Below are 16038 nucleotides of genomic sequence, written 5' to 3' on the forward strand. Positions count from 1 at the left end.
CAACCAGAGAAGCCCGCGCCTCGGCCTAGGGGCCGTCCCAGGCGCCGTGTGTCCAGCCCTCCCGGCAGTCTGCGCAACGGTGGTTCCAGGGGTCATCTGCAGCGACAGCCCTCTGTCCAACACTGCGGCAGTTCTGAAGGCTATCTCAGGAGTATTCCCAGCAGCATGGGAGGTGGTCGTCATGGTCATCTTCGTCCCTCGGACTCCTGGGGGGGGGGCACTGTCACGCTTCCGGGCTCACCCTCCAGCTGCCTCAACCCTCAGGACTCCAGTTTCCATAATCCCCCCTCACACACCAGTCACCACCACGTGCACTCCGCCATCCAATTCGGAACCAGTTCCTAGGAGTGGTTCATCTGAGTTCTAATCACAATCACCTACACCCTTTTATGTCTGTATTTATACCCCTTTTTCTGTTTTGTTCTTTGCACAGTATTGTCTTCACCTCCCATAAGCCTACTGAGCGTTATTGTACTGATTGCTTTTTTGTGTATAACCCTTTTTGCCTTCCGGTTTTTTCCACTTCACCTAGGCCTTGTGTTTGATTGCCCGTTTCTCTTGATTCCCAGTTCTTCGACTATTGCCTGTCTTCTGATCACGATTTGTCTAGCCCTTGTTACTGTTTTGGATCTCTCAGTATTGACCTAGCCTGGCTTTTGTACACTGTTTTGGATTACCCTTTTCTCATTAAAACCTTGAGTTCATTTATAATCTGCGAGCGTCTGGTCTGTCACAGCCGTGTTACACACTTGGGTGGTCTGTATACAGCACAGTAAACATCACTTCTATCATTTACAAGAACTAGATAAAAACAAAAGATGTGGTAATGATTAGAACTGTACTATTATTGTTAAATATGAACTCAGTTCAATAGATAAATCAAAAACAAATTCCAAACAAAGTCAGTCTACTGAAATAATGTTTGTGGTCCAGTGGCTTCTTTCACACGTGTTCACTTCTTCTGTTAACAGGTCTATCACTGAGATGGGTTTTATTGTTTCTTTTTCCAAGTCTCAGCCATCAGACTTCTTCTGGTCAGTGTGATTATTCATTACTGATTAAAGGTTGAGCTCAAGTTACTAAAACAGTGCACTTAGAATTTAACTAACCTTAAAAAATTCCAACACAGACTCTTTGATCTGTTCTGATCAAGGCTCATAAGGCTAATTTTAACTGACATGTTGCTGATTTATGGTCCAAACGTTTCTCCAGGGATATTTTCACTGAAGGTTCAGTCTCCAGTCTCAGCGCTGCTTGGTTCCTCTGTGTCTCTGCACTGTGCTCTTGCAAATAGCATGGATGTTCGACACCTGGAAGTGCGCTGGTACCGTCCCAAAATGCTTGACACCTCAGTCCTGCTCTATAAGAACACACAGATCCAAAAGAGTCCAGTAGATGTTCAGTACCAGGGCAGAGTATTCTTGTTAGGAGAACTGGAGAAAGGAGATGTCTCTCTGAAAATGGAGAACCTGATGCTAGCAGATAGAGGAGACTATGTGTGCTACGTGAGCAGTGATGACTGGTATGATAAGGCCACGGTGTCCCTCAGCATAAGAGGTAACACTTAGTCCATCATTTAATTTTACAAATGAAAAGTTCATGGTGGTTCTAATCTCTCTCTCTCTCTCTCTCTCTCTCTCTCTCTCAGCAGTGGGATCCACTCCTGTTCTCTCCATAAATGAAGCAGAAGGAGGGAAAATGAATGTCAGCTGTCAGTCACATGGTTGGCTACCTGAGCCGTCAATCATCTGGACAGATAAAGATGGGAGAGATCTGAAACATCTCAGCAAAAACAAGTTCATCAACAGTAAGATCTACTCACGTATATTTACATTAAAGAACCTAATAAAAGGAAAAGAAACCAAAATTCTCACTTATTATTTATATTAAATAATAAAATTTATATTAAATATTTATAACTCCCGCCTCACCCGCAAAGCCATCAGGATTGCAGGTGACCCCACCCACCCATGTCACAGCCTCTTCAGTCTGCTGTCGTCGGGGAGGAGACTGCGGAGTCTCCGGGCCAAAACCAGCAGGCTCAAGGACAGTTTCTTTCAGCAGGCAGTCAGAAGGCTCAACTCCCTCCCTGTTCTGCCCCTCCTCCCCCCTCTGCCCCCTGCCACAGATTCTGCTCGCACACCCTCCTTCAGCATCTGACATGTCATCCTCACAGTTTCCCCCCCCCAACACCCACACACATACATACATCTTATCGTTCATTAACACACTGAACTCAGGGACCGCACAGCTCACTTTACCGCACATCTCACTTTACCTCACTCATTTGCACTATTCCGCACTACCTCATCTTAACAGCTACTAGTTTGTTTATACTGCTTGTTTCATGTTTACCTGCTATACCTCAAGTGCCCTTGACTGTTTGTTTGGTTATTTGAACCAATTTGTGTGTGTGTGTGTGTGTGTGTGTGTGTGTGTGTGTGAGTGTTTAGTCTACGTCTAGTTCATATCTAGAGTGTTTATACTGTTTATATTGTCTGAGTGTTTAGTCTGTCTTGTTCTTATCTAGTGTTTATACTGTTTATTTATACTGTTTATATTGTCTGAGTGTTTAGTCTGTTTAGTTCTTATCTAGAATGTTTATACTGTTTATAATGTTGTTTATTTCAATTATTCTATTTTTTATTTATTGCATTCCCTGTTTGCACCGTGGGTCAGAGAGGACTAATATTTCATCTGTGCTGTATGTCGAGCATGTATAGCATATTTGACAATAAAGTTGACTTGACTTATTCTCAGATTCTGAAGGGGTTATAGATGTGACCTCATGGCTGATTGTGTCTCCCTCTTCTACGTGGATCTCCTGCTCTGTGGGTTTGTCTGATCAGGAGAGAAAAGACAGCAGAATAACATTATCCATCCCTCCGGGTATCACAGGTAATTCACATTAAAAAAAGTATAATTTATGGAAGGACATGTTGACATGGTGGAACTGGTGAAACATGGTGTTTGTGTGTATGTGTGCAGAGTCGGTGAATGGATATGCCATTGCGATTCCCGTTCTTCTGCTGCTGTGTGCCGCTGGAATTGCAGTGTTTTGCATGTTACATAAAAAAGGTATGATAGAAAAATTGACTTAATAATATATGAACCAGGAGAATGAACATAAAATCCAACAAACATAACTCTAACAAAAAGTCAGGCTGATGGAAACATGCTTGTATATGAGAACATTATGAAGTGTAACAGTACTGGGTCCTGATGGCGTATGACTAAGGACTGAAACAGTCCAAGAGACCAAAGAGGGAGTCTTGTAAAACTTCAGTTCCTCCATTTCTGTAGTTTGAAGAGAGAACACCTGAAAGATGAGGACTGGAGCAGGTCTTTAGCAGATCTTTAGCAGGTCCAATACAGCGCAGTTTTCTCTCTGTTGTAGGTCTGATTCTCTCCAAGAGAAAAAGGACAGAAAATACAGGAGGTAGGTGCTGGGGTAAAATTCACTTAATTAATAAAACCCTGCTAAATGAGTGATAATAACAGCAGATTTATTCACAGATAAAACATCAGGAGCTCCGTCAGAAAGAGAGCCTCTGAACAAGATCCCTGTGGAGAATCAGGATCAGAATGACGCTCCATCCATGAATACAGTTCCTGACGATGTGGTTGTAGGTTGGTCATATCTCCTCATTTATACACACAATACACATATATCACACACGTGATGAACAGTTAAGCATCTAATTATGTTTTCATCTCAGAAAATATTTAAAGCCTGTTCCTGAAACACTGTTTTTTCTTTTTTCTGCAAATAGATATCGATCAAAATTCTGAGCAAAAGGCAGACATACCACCAACTTCAACTCCAAGTAATTGTGTTTTTAAAGCAGTTTAATGAACCTCTAACACTTTCACAAAATTTATAACCATTCAAGGTGCTTCAGTTGTGTATCTGGGGGAACCTTAAAGGTTCTGTGAAAATTTTTTCGACAGATTTTCCAAGTAAAACTCTTTCAGAAAGCAAAGTACCTTTAATTACTCGATAAACCCTTAAGGAACCCCAGCAGAAGCTTTTGGTATTCAAGCATTTAATTTATTATAACCGTGTATTGGTTTTAAAGAATTCAAATTAAATGGCACAAGTTCTTGCATCTCTTCTAATAAGACACAAAATCAGTGCAATTTTAATCCTAGAAAAGCTTTATATCTGTTTCTATTATGTTTCTATAATGTGTTTTGTGCGAGCAGATCTCAATCAGCAGAAATCATCTGAACAGCAGAATCCTGAGGCAGTGAAAGAAAAACCACAACTTAGAGGTAAATATACATTAGTGTAGATTAGTGGAGTCACAGCACAACAGTGCACCTCAGAATACTGATGTTTTCCCACCCTAATTCCAAAAAAGTTGGGACACTGTAAAAAAAAATAAAACAGAATGTCATGATTTACAACTTACGGTGTGTTTTAAAGCAGTTTAATGGACCTCTAACACTTTCAGAAAATTTATAACCATTAAAGCTGCTTCGGTTGTGTATTTGAGGGAACCTTAAAGGTTCTGTTTAAAATTATTCAATAAACCCTTAAGGAACCCCAGCAAAAGTGTTTTGTATTTGAGGGTTTAATTTATAATAACTGTGTATTGGTTTTAAAGAATTCAAATTAAATGGCACGACTTCTTGCATCTTTTGTGATGAGACACAAAATCAGTGCAATTTTAATCCTAGAAAAGCTTTATATCTGTTTCTATTATGTTTCTATAATGTGTTTTGTGCGAGCAGATCTCAATCAGCAGAAATCATCTGAACAGCAGAATCCTGAGGCAGTGAAAGAAAAACCACAACTTAGAGGTAAATATACATTAGTGTAGATTAATGGAGTTACAGCACAACAGTGCAGCTCAGAATACTGATGTTTTCCCACCCTAATTCCAAAAGATTTGGGATGCTGTGTAAAACTTAAATAAAAGCGGAATGTAATGATTTGCAAATTCTTTTCCACTTGTATATATTCACTAAAATTTGATATAAAAACAATATATTTAATGTTCTAACTGAAACTTTATTGTTTCTTGTAAATATACACTCACTCTGAATTTGATACCTGCAACGCGTTCCAAAAAAGTTGAGACAGGGACGTGTTTTCCATGGTGTTACATCACCTTTTCTTTTAACAATACTCAGTAAGCATTTGGGAATTGAGGAAATGCACTGTTGAAGTTTTGAAACTGAAATTATTTCACATTCTTGCTTGATATGTGACTGAATTTGCTCAACAGTCCAGGGTCTCCATTATCATACTTTGTACATCATAATATACCACACAATTTCATTTGGAAGTAAGCAGGCAGGTCAGTTGAGCACCTGCACTCTTTTTTTTTTTTTTTACTACAGAGCCATGCTGTTGTAACATGTGCAGAATGTGGCTTGGCATTGTCTTGCTGGAATAAACAGGGATGTCCCTGACAAAGACATCATCTGGATGTAGCATGTTGCTAAAAAAACATGGCTGTACCTTTCAGCATTAAGGAAGCCTTCACAAATGTACAAGTTACGCCTGCCATGGACACTAACACACCCGCATACCATCACAGATTGTCTGTGAGATTAGATTACCAGGGAATCATAATTTGAACCAGTGTAGACTTAGCATTGTCAATACAGCGATAAGTTTATGTACCAGGTTCAGAGCAGTTAGTTTGAGTACAGTGAGAAGCATTAAAAAAGACACAGACGTGATCAGAAACTGGAACGTGTAAAATCGATGAAACATCAGTGTCAGTACTCTTAGTTTCTTCAGACTGATCAAGTTTTTTGATGTTAATCGACTAGCAGGTTTTGCAAAATAAGTTTGCATGCGGCATTATAGTGTTCGGTCGAGTGTTGATTATAACAGGAATGATTGTGAGGTTCTCTGAATTGTTGCAAGAATTGTTGTGACTGAAGGAGGAGTTGGTAATACAAATAGGAGATAAAGAGGTCACTGGGTCACTGGGATAACTCTCAGCAGAATCATCAGAATCGTGAGAGTTCAGTCACTTCGTAGAGCTGTTCAACACTGAATATAAATATTGTCTGCTACAACTTGAGCGCCTCGGTTACTTGGGTGAAAACTCCGTCATTCATGAAGAAAGAGGTACGATTCCAGAAAAGATTAAAATTGTCAATAAAACTAGATTGGATGAAGGGCAAGTCAACTGGAGGCAATTATGCAGGCTTAGAGTGCAGCTAAAACACACAGATCCTCTTCCATGTGGTGGAATTGGACCGGAGATTTAAAAAAAAAAAGTTTTTCTACAGGATTGGAAAAGGCTAAAAAATACTTAGATGAGATTAATTTAGGTCAGATTCCTGTTTTATAATCTCATGGTCACGGATGTCATTACACCTTCCCTGCTAAATGAGTGATAATAACAGCAGATTTATTCACAGATAAAACATCAGGAGCTCCATCAGAAAGAGAGCCTCTGAACAAGATCCCTGTGGAGAATCAGGATCAGAATGACGCTCCATCCATGAATACAGTTCCTGACGATGTGGTTGTAGGTTGGTCACATCTCCTCATTTATACACACAATACACATATATCACACACGTGATGAACAGTTAAGCATCTAATTATGTTTTCATCTCAGAAAATATTTAAAGCCTGTTCCTGAAACACTGTTTTTTCTTTTTTCTGCAAATAGATATCGATCAAAATTCTGAGCAAAAGGCAGACATACCACCAACTTCAACTCCAAGTAATTGTGTTTTTAAAGCAGTTTAATGAACCTCTAACACTTTCACAAAATTTATAACCATTCAAGGTGCTTCAGTTGTGTATCTGGGGGAACCTTAAAGGTTCTGTGAAAATTTTTTCAACAGATTTTCCAAGTAAAACTCTTTCAGAAAGCAAAGTACCTTGAATTACTCGATAAACCCTTAAGGAACCCCAGCAGAAGCTTTTTGTATTCAAGCATTTAATTTATTATAACCGTGTATTGGTTTTAAAGAATTCAAATTAAATGGCACAAGTTCTTGCATCTCTTCTAATAAGACACCAAATCAGGACAATTTTAATCCTAGAAAAGCTTTAAATCTGTTTCTATTTATTTTCTCTAATGTGTTTTGTGAGAGCAGATCTCAGTCAGCAGAAATCATCTGAACAGCAGAATCCTGAGGCAGTGAAAGAAAAACCACAACTTACAGGTAAATATACATTAGTGTAGATTAGTGGAGTCACAGCACAACAGTGCACCTCAGAATACTGATGTTTTCCCACCCTAATTCCAAAAAAGTTGGGACACTGTAAAAAAATAAAACAGAATGTCATGATTTACAACTAACGGTATGTTTTAAAGCAGTTTAATGAACCTCTAACACTTTCAGAAAATTTATAACCATTAAAGCTGCTTCGGTTGTGTATTTGAGGGAACCTTAAAGGTTCTGTTTAAAATTATTCAATAAACCCTTAAGGAACCCCAGCAAAAGTGTTTTGTATTTGAGGGTTTAATTTATAATAACTGTGCATTGGTTTTAAAGAATTCAAATTAAATGGCACGACTTCTTGCATCTTTTGTGATGAGACACAAAATCAGTGCAATTTTAATCCTAGAAAAGCTTTATATCTGTTTCTATTATGTTTCTATAATGTGTTTTGTGCGAGCAGATCTCAATCAGCAGAAATCATCTGAACAGCAGAATCCTGAGGCAGTGAAAGAAAAACCACAACTTAGAGGTAAATATACATTAGTGTAGATTAATGGAGTTACAGCACAACAGTGCAGCTCAGAATACTGATGTTTTCCCACCCTAATTCCAAAAGATTTGGGACGCTGTGTAAAACTTAAATAAAAGCGGAATGTAATGATTTGCAAATTCTTTTCCACTTGTATATATTCACTAAAATTTGATATAAAAACAATATATTTAATGTTCTAACTGAAACTTTATTGTTTCTTGTAAATATGCACTCACTCTGAATTTGATACCTGCAACACGTTCCAAAAAAGTTGAGACAGGGACGTGTTTTCCATGGTGTTACATCACCTTTTCTTTTAACAATACTCAGTAAGCATTTGGGAATTGAGGAAATGCACTGTTGAAGTTTTGAAACTGAAATTATTTCACATTCTTGCTTGATATGTGACTGAATTTGCTCAGCAGTCCAGGGTCTCCATTATCATACTTTGTACATCATAATATACCACACAATTTCATTTGGAAATAAGCAGGCAGGTCAGTTTAGCACCTGCACTCTCTTTTTTTTTTTTTTTTTTTTTTAAACTACAGAGCCATGCTGTTGTAACATGTGCAGAATGTGGCTTGGCATTGTCTTGCTGGAATAAACAGGGATGTCCCTGACAAAGACATCATCTGGATGTAGCATGTTACTAAAAAAACATGGCTGTACCTTTCAGCATTAAGGAAGCCTTCACAAATGTACAAGTTACGCCTGCCATGGACACTAACACACCTGCATACCATCACAGATTGTCTGTGAGATTAGATTACCAGGGAATCATAATTTGAACCAGTGTAGACTTAGCATTGTCAATACAGCGATAAGTTTATGTACCAGGTTCAGAGCAGTTAGTTTGAGTACAGTGAGAAGCATTAAAAAAGACACAGACGTGATCAGAAACTGGAACGTGTAAAATCGATGAAACATCAGTGTCAGTACTCTTAGTTTCTTCAGACTGATCAAGTTTTTTGATGTTAATCGACTAGCAGGTTTTGCAAAATAAGTTTGCATGCGGCATTATAGTGTTCGGTTGAGTGTTGATTATAACAGGAATGATTGTGAGGTTCTCTGAATTGTTGCAAGAATTGTTGTGACTGAAGGAGGAGTTGGTAATACAAATAGGAGATAAAGAGGTCACTGGGTCACTGGGATAACTCTCAGCAGAATCATCAGAATCGTGAGAGTTCAGTCACTTCGTAGAGCTGTTCAACACTGAATATAAATATTGTCCGCTACAACTTGAGCACCTCGGTTACTTGGGTGAAAACTCCGTCATTCATGAAGAAAGAGGTACGATTCCAGAAAAGATTAAAATTGTCAATAAAACTAGATTGGATGAAGGGCAAGTCAACTGGAGGCAATTATGCAGGCTCAGAGTGCAGCTAAAACACACAGATCCTCTTCCATGTGGTGGAATTGGACCGGAGATTAAAAAAAAAAAAGTTTTTCTACAGGATTGGAAAAGGCTAAAAAATACTTAGATGAGATTAATTTAGGTTAGATTCCTGTTTTATAATAGTCACGGATGTCATTACACCTTCCCTGCTAAATGAGTGATAATAACAGCAGATTTATTCACAGATAAAACTTCAGGAGCTCCGTCAGAAAGAGAGCCTCTGAACAAGATCCCTGTGGAGAATCAGGATCAGAATGATGCTCCATCCATGAATACAGTTCCTGACGATGTGGTTGTAGGTTGGTCACATCTCCTCATTTATACACACAATACACATATATCACACACGTGATGAACAGTTAAGCATCTAATTATGTTTTCATCTCAGAAAATATTTAAAGCCTGTTCCTGAAACACTGTTTTTTCTTTTTTCTGCAAATAGATATCGATCAAAATTCTGAGCAAAAGGCAGACAGACCACCAACTTCAACTCCAAGTAATTGTGTTTTTAAAGCAGTTTAATGAACCTCTAACACTTTCACAAAATTTATAACCATTCAAGGTGCTTCAGTTGTGTATCTGGGGGAACCTTAAAGGTTCTGTGAAAATTTTTTCGACAGATTTTCCAAGTAAAACTCTTTCAGAAAGCAAAGTACCTTGAATTACTCGATAAACCCTTAAGGAACCCCAGCAGAAGCTTTTTGTATTCAAGCATTTAATTTATTATAATCGTGTATTGGTTTTAAAGAATTCAAATTAAATGGCACGAGTTCTTGCATCTCTTCTCATAAGACACCAAATCAGGACAATTTTAATCCTAGAAAAGCTTTAAATCTGTTTCTATTTATTTTCTGTAATGTGTTTTGTGAGAGCAGATCTCAGTCAGCAGAAATCATCTGAACAGCAGAATCCTGAGGCAGTGAAAGAAAAACCACAACTTAGAGGTAAATATACATTAGTGTAGATTAATGGAGTTACAGCACAACAGTGTACCTCAGAATACTGATGTTTTCCCACCCTAATTCCAAAAAAGTTGGGACACTGTAAAAAAAAAAATAAAACAGAATGTCATGATTTACAACTAACGGTGTGTTTTAAAGCAGTTTAATGGACCTCTAACACTTTCAGAAAATTTATAACCATTAAAGCTGCTTCGGTTGTGTATTTGAGGGAACCTTAAAGGTTCTGTTTAAAATTATTCAATAAACCCTTAAGGAACCCCAGCAAAAGTGTTTTGTATTTGAGGGTTTAATTCATAATAACTGTGTATTGGTTTTAAAGAATTCAAATTAAATGGCACGAATTCTTGCATCTTTTCTGATGAGCCACAAAATCAGTGCAATTTTAATCCTAGAAAAGCTTTATATCTGTTTCTATTATGTTTCTATAATGTGTTTTGTGCGAGCAGATCTCAATCAGCAGAAATCATCTGAACAGCAGAATCCTGAGGCAGTGAAAGAAAAACTACAACTTACAGGTAAATATACATTAGTGTAGATTAATGGAGTTACAGCACAACAGTGCAGCTCAGAATATACTGATGTTTTCCCACCCTAATTCCAAAAGATTTGGGATGCTGTGTAAAACTTAAATAAAAACGGAATGTAATGATTTGCAAATTCTTTTCCACGTGTATATATTCACTAAAATTTGATATAAAAACAATATATTCAATGTTCTAACCTGTGGTTGCGTTAGACTTTTTCATTGTCCGTCATTTTGACGGACAGGGTCGTAAAAATTCCGTCATTGTCCATTATTATCTGTCATTTTATTTTAACTTTTAAATGACAATGTATATAGGCTATAAATGCTATATATTTAATCACTTGTGTTTTCATGGACTCATTTTCATTTAAAAATTAATTCACAGAACAAGCTTGTATTTAATCATTTATTTATGTATTTATGATGCAAAAAGATGAACAGAGATTCTGACGTTCGGTCACTTGTGAACCCATTTTCCCTCCGCTAAAAACATTGCGGCTGTTATATTGTGCCTTAACGGGCATATGAACAATGTTAGTTTACAACGTAGCAAGACAATTGCAGTTTAAATATGAACAGTCCACTACAACGGTTTAAGTGACAATCTAATTTGACCTGTTTGCGTGAGCTCAAACCTTCCTTCTGGCCCGCATGGATTTAAATTGGGAGCTCGCTTGTGCATAATCAAAGTCGTCAATGGAGACTGCTGCCGAGGCAATTGTCATTAAATTTTGCGTCTTTGCCTCGGACAGACGACTTCTCATTGACGTTTTAATTTTATTCTGAAGGCTGAACCCGCGCTCTGCTGCGACACTGGAGACTGGAATAACCAGCGCCACTTCAGCCAAAGTTCTGAAGTCGGGAAACATTTCTCCCAGGGAAGTGATCAGAAGCCGGCAAGAGCCTCTGAAAGTTGGATTTCCCGACCCTGCTAGTACTCTCTTCATAGGGAGGAAATCCTGCAGCATGCGGTCTTTCTGCACCAGTGGTGCAGCTGCACCCCGCGGTGACCCGTAGTGGGCTGACACGGACGGTCTTAAATAAAACGAAGTTATGTTTAAATGTTATTTTGTCTACCCGTGCTCTCATTAAAATGATAGTTTAGCAGATATTCGAGCAGTGATGTTCCTAAGCTTGCTGGGGAAGAATACAATAAATCGATATTTGTTTCATTTTAAAAACAAGAAAACAACTAGTCTAAATTAGCGCTATTGCATTAAGACGTACAGGCAGGGAAACGACACAAACAACCCAATGCATCTCTTTTTTTAATAGCAAAAATGACGTGTCTTCTGCAGAGAAGGGAAACATTAATACATCTCACTGTGCTAGTGGTTAGAAATGTCAGAGCGCGGTCAGGAGCGCGATGGGGGGAACAGCCTTGCGCAGTGGCTACAATGTATACATGAGCAGCCTATGCACTGAACATCAAGACTGCCGCAACGTCGGCTCAGATTGAAAGTGACGGCAGTGAAGACTATGTATACTGTATGTAAGAAAACTCTGCCACAACTTGCCAATCATTTCAATTGTGTGTTTCATTATGTTTTATTATTGTTATTATTAGGCTGTTATTGGTAATGGTAACGGTAAAGATCCGTGAAAATGACTGACGGCCTTCAGATTTTTCCGTCGTAGCTAAAAAAAAATCCGTCAATGACGGACAATTGTCGGTTAACGCGACCTATGGTTCTAACTGAAACTTTATTGTTTCTTGTAAATATACACTCACTCTGAATTTGATTACTGCAACACGTTCCAAAAAAGTTGAGACAGGGACGTGTTTTCCACGGTGTTACATCACCTTTTCTTTTAACAATACTCAGTAAGCATTTGGGAATTGAGGAAATGCACTGTTGAAGTTTTGAAACTGAAATTATTTCACATTCTTGCTTGATATGTGACTGAATTTGCTCAACAGTCCAGGGTCCCCATTATCATACTTTGTACATCATAATACCACACAATTTCATTTGGAAGTAAGCAGGCAGGCCAGTTTAGCACCTGCACTCTTTTTTTTTTTTTTTTTTTTTTTTTTTTTACTACAGAGTCATGCTGTTGTAACATGTGCAGAATGTGGCTTGGCATTGTCTTGCTGGAATAAACAGGGATGTCCCTGACAAAGACATCATCTCGATGTAGCATGTTGCTAAAAAACATGGCTGTACCTTTCAGCATTAAGGAAGCCTTCACAAATGTACAAGTTACGCCTGCCATGGACACTAACACACCCACATACCATCACAGATTGTCTGTGAGATTAGATTACCAGGGAACCATAATTTGAACCAGTGTAGACTTAGCATTGTCAATACAGCGATAAGTGTACCGGGTTCAGAGCAGTTAGTTTGAGTACAGTGAGGAGCATTAAAAAAGACACAGATGTGATCAGAAACTGGAACGTGTAAAATCGATGAAACATCAGTGTCAGTGCTCTTAGTTTCTTCAGACTGATCAAGTTTTTTGATGTTAATCGACTAGCAGGTTTTGCAAAATAAGTTTGCATGTGGCATTAGTGTTTGGTCGAGTGTTGATTATAACAGGAATGATTGTGAGGTTCTCTGAATTGTTGCAAGAATTGTTGTGACTGAAGGAGGAGTTGGTAATACAAATAGGAGATAAAGAGGTCACTGGGTCACTGGGATAACTCTCAGCAGAATCATCAGAATCGTGAGAGTTCAGTCACGTCGTAGAGCTGTTCAACACTGAATATAAATATTGTCTGCTACAACTTGAGCGCCTCGGTTACTTGGGTGAAAACTCCTTCATTCCTGAAGAAAGAGGTACGATTCCAGAAAAGATTAAAATTGTCAATAAAACTAGATTGGATGAAGAGCAAGTCAACTGGAGCAGTGGCAGCTCCTGAATTTTTTTTCGGGGGGGGGGCAATTTTCCCCCGTTATGTCTACACGGACCGTAAATGTCCACAGGACTGAAGTAAATTGACCTAGGTAGCCAATCCATTGGCCGAACTTGTTTTTGCCTGATAAATTCTGATATCAATATCGACAATATCTCTTCTCTCCACTAGGTGGCAACACTAAACAAGTTAAAGGTGGCAAACTAAGGTAGCCTAGTAAACTAGACCCACCAGCCTCGCGGGCAAAAATATTTTTGCCTACGAGTGGCAAATATTCACATTTAGTCTGGCTTGCCAGGCTAAAACTAAGGAAGATTCATTGTGAAGCCTTCAAAGCAAAACATTTGGCATCACAATCAATTAATATTATGCCGCTTTTCCACTACAAACGCGGCTGAGCCGTGCCGTGCCGAGTCGAGCTGAGTCGAGCTGAGCGGGGCTGTTGGAGTTGCATTTCGACTACAACCGCGCTGAACCGTGCTGGCTGGAAGTGGGTGGACACATTGGGTGGAGTTAGCGAAAGTGGGTGGACGTCACGTGATGTCGTTAAGCAGCGCAAACAGTGACATCAGTGACAGTGGCGGAACAAGTCAGAGCCGGGCCGGGGGCGGGGCAAATGACCAGGCCCTTTATTAAAGCTTATCATAACATCATTTTAGGCTACAAAATGTCCGCAACTGCGGTGTTTACCAATTTCAACACTACCGGGTGCAACTATGTTATTTAGTACATCAAGTCCTTCAAACGAACATGTAACTCAGAAACAAAAAACATTAGGATACTGTACATGGCTCATAATAAAACATCAATAGCCTATACTGCGCACATTATTTGAAGGGCATACGAATGAGCGCTCAGAGGTTGCAACGCTGACAGGAAGAGTCAGAAATAAAAGGAGGGCGGTGCAAACCTCACTGAATGCACTGTGTTTACCAATTTCAACACTCCGGGGTGCAACTATGTTATTTTGTACATTAAGTCCTTCAAACGAACATGTAACTCAGAAACAAAAAAAAACATTAGGCGACATACTGTACATGGCTCATAATAAAACATCAATAGCCTACTGCGCGCATTATTTGAAGGGCATACGACGAGCCTTGCGCTCCGCGAACTCGTCCACGATGCTTTGTCTGTCACTGATTCAGTGAGCTTTTAAGCGGTAGTCTCACGACCCGAATAGTAAACAATAAACATGGAGGACATGGAGTCGTTAGTGTTGCTGGTCTTGGTTCTGTGGCTTGTTGTCACTGACAACGCGGACAGATACTGGCAAGAGCGTATAGATGAGGCGAGGCGCATAAGGCTTCAGAAATTCTCGTAATTCATAATTATTCTTCTTCCGGGTTTGCGGTGTTTACAGATCCCAGCGCGCTCGCGGGGCGTGTGTGGGCATGTGAGGACACTCCTCCTCACCAATCAGTGCACAGGGGAGTGTCTGCTCACGCCCCCAGCCTCAGTCAGCACGGTTTGGCTCGCTTCAGCCCCACTCCAAAACGGTGCGAGTTTTAGGGGCTAAGCAGGGCTGGAACGAGCTGAGTCGTGCTGGTTTTTGGTAGTCGAAACGCGAGCCGTGTCGGGCTGAAGTGAGCTGAAGCGAGCTGAAGTGAGCTGAAAAAGGGTAGTGGAAAAGGGCCATTACATTACTCATTTATTTTCTCATATGATTCCAGTATTCTATAATAAGTAGACACAAATTCTTAATTATAAACATATTCTAATTTCTTCATTCTAAAGAATGCAATTAAAGTGGCAGGATATAAATCCAAAACAATGATTCCAGTATTCTATAATAAGTAGACACAAATTCTTAATTATAAACATATTCTAATTTCTTCATTCTAAAGAATGCAATTAAAGTGGCAGGATATAAATCCAAAACAAGTGTTTATTTAAGTTTTGAAAAAGATGAAGAAAAGCAGAACCATCAAACAAACATGTGCAGCTTAATTATGTGTTTTTTTTATATGGAATTGCACCATTTTAACAACAAATAATAATTCTAAATAAATTCTGCAGTTTTTTTTCCCAATAATTCCTCCAGAAAGCCATGCCTTAAAAGGAAATTTAAAGTATTACAAGCATGTCAATGAACACAAAAGGCTTTAGTTATTTAGCTATATACACACAAGGTTACACAAGGTTTTGTAGTCAGTGCAACTTGGCTTAACAAGTTGAAAAAAAGGTAAGGTGCTGCTGGCTCCAATGAACACATATACTGTACAATATATAAAAACTGAAAATATGCTTAATTTACACCAAGTCAGAGAGAACTTGAGGCTACTGAAATATTCCAAGCATGGCAATGTTAAACTGCCACTGGTAAAACAAAAACATGGCAATGTTAAACTGCCATTGGTAACACACACACACACACACACACACACACACACACACACACACACACAAAAACAACTTTTGCCTAGTAAATTCAAATATCAGATATCACTGTACCATCTGCTGTGCTACTTCCAGGGTGGAAGAGAGCGCAAGGGTAGCAAAAAAGAGCATTGACTACATCGCAGCCAGCTAGCCAAGTTTTCCGGTGGTACCAGTTCTTGTTAAAACCTCTTGAGTAGGTCTTCTCCCCCTTCGTAGACACTTGCTCGATGT

General features: G+C 39.0%; 1 protein-coding gene across 8 annotated transcripts in view; it reads left to right on the top strand.

Annotated features, from left to right (window-relative positions):
* The window catches only part of LOC132883537 (butyrophilin subfamily 2 member A2-like), a 60043-nt gene that overhangs the window by 36500 nt on the left and 7505 nt on the right, over positions 1-16038 (top strand). For 3 of the 8 annotated variants that reach the window (XM_060917254.1, XM_060917260.1, XM_060917257.1), the window contains exons 2-19: positions 972-1034; positions 1213-1557; positions 1649-1807; positions 2761-2898; positions 2989-3078; positions 3398-3439; positions 3517-3630; positions 3774-3827; positions 4207-4275; positions 4738-4806; positions 6388-6501; positions 6645-6698; positions 7078-7146; positions 7607-7675; positions 9263-9376; positions 9520-9573; positions 9953-10021; positions 10486-10554. In XM_060917254.1, coding sequence (XP_060773237.1) covers positions 972-1034; positions 1213-1557; positions 1649-1807; positions 2761-2898; positions 2989-3078; positions 3398-3439; positions 3517-3630; positions 3774-3827; positions 4207-4275; positions 4738-4806; positions 6388-6501; positions 6645-6698; positions 7078-7146; positions 7607-7675; positions 9263-9376; positions 9520-9573; positions 9953-10021; positions 10486-10554 — 1755 coding nt within the window. The remainder of the gene's footprint in view (positions 1-971; positions 1035-1212; positions 1558-1648; positions 1808-2760; positions 2899-2988; positions 3079-3397; positions 3440-3516; positions 3631-3773; positions 3828-4206; positions 4276-4737; positions 4807-6387; positions 6502-6644; positions 6699-7077; positions 7147-7606; positions 7676-9262; positions 9377-9519; positions 9574-9952; positions 10022-10485; positions 10555-16038) is intronic. The other 5 variants (XM_060917258.1, XM_060917262.1, XM_060917255.1 and 2 more) reach the window with 4 other exon arrangements.

Source organism: Neoarius graeffei, chromosome 3 (genome assembly GCF_027579695.1).
Source record: "Neoarius graeffei isolate fNeoGra1 chromosome 3, fNeoGra1.pri, whole genome shotgun sequence".
Classification (NCBI taxonomy): Eukaryota; Metazoa; Chordata; class Actinopteri; order Siluriformes; family Ariidae; genus Neoarius; species Neoarius graeffei.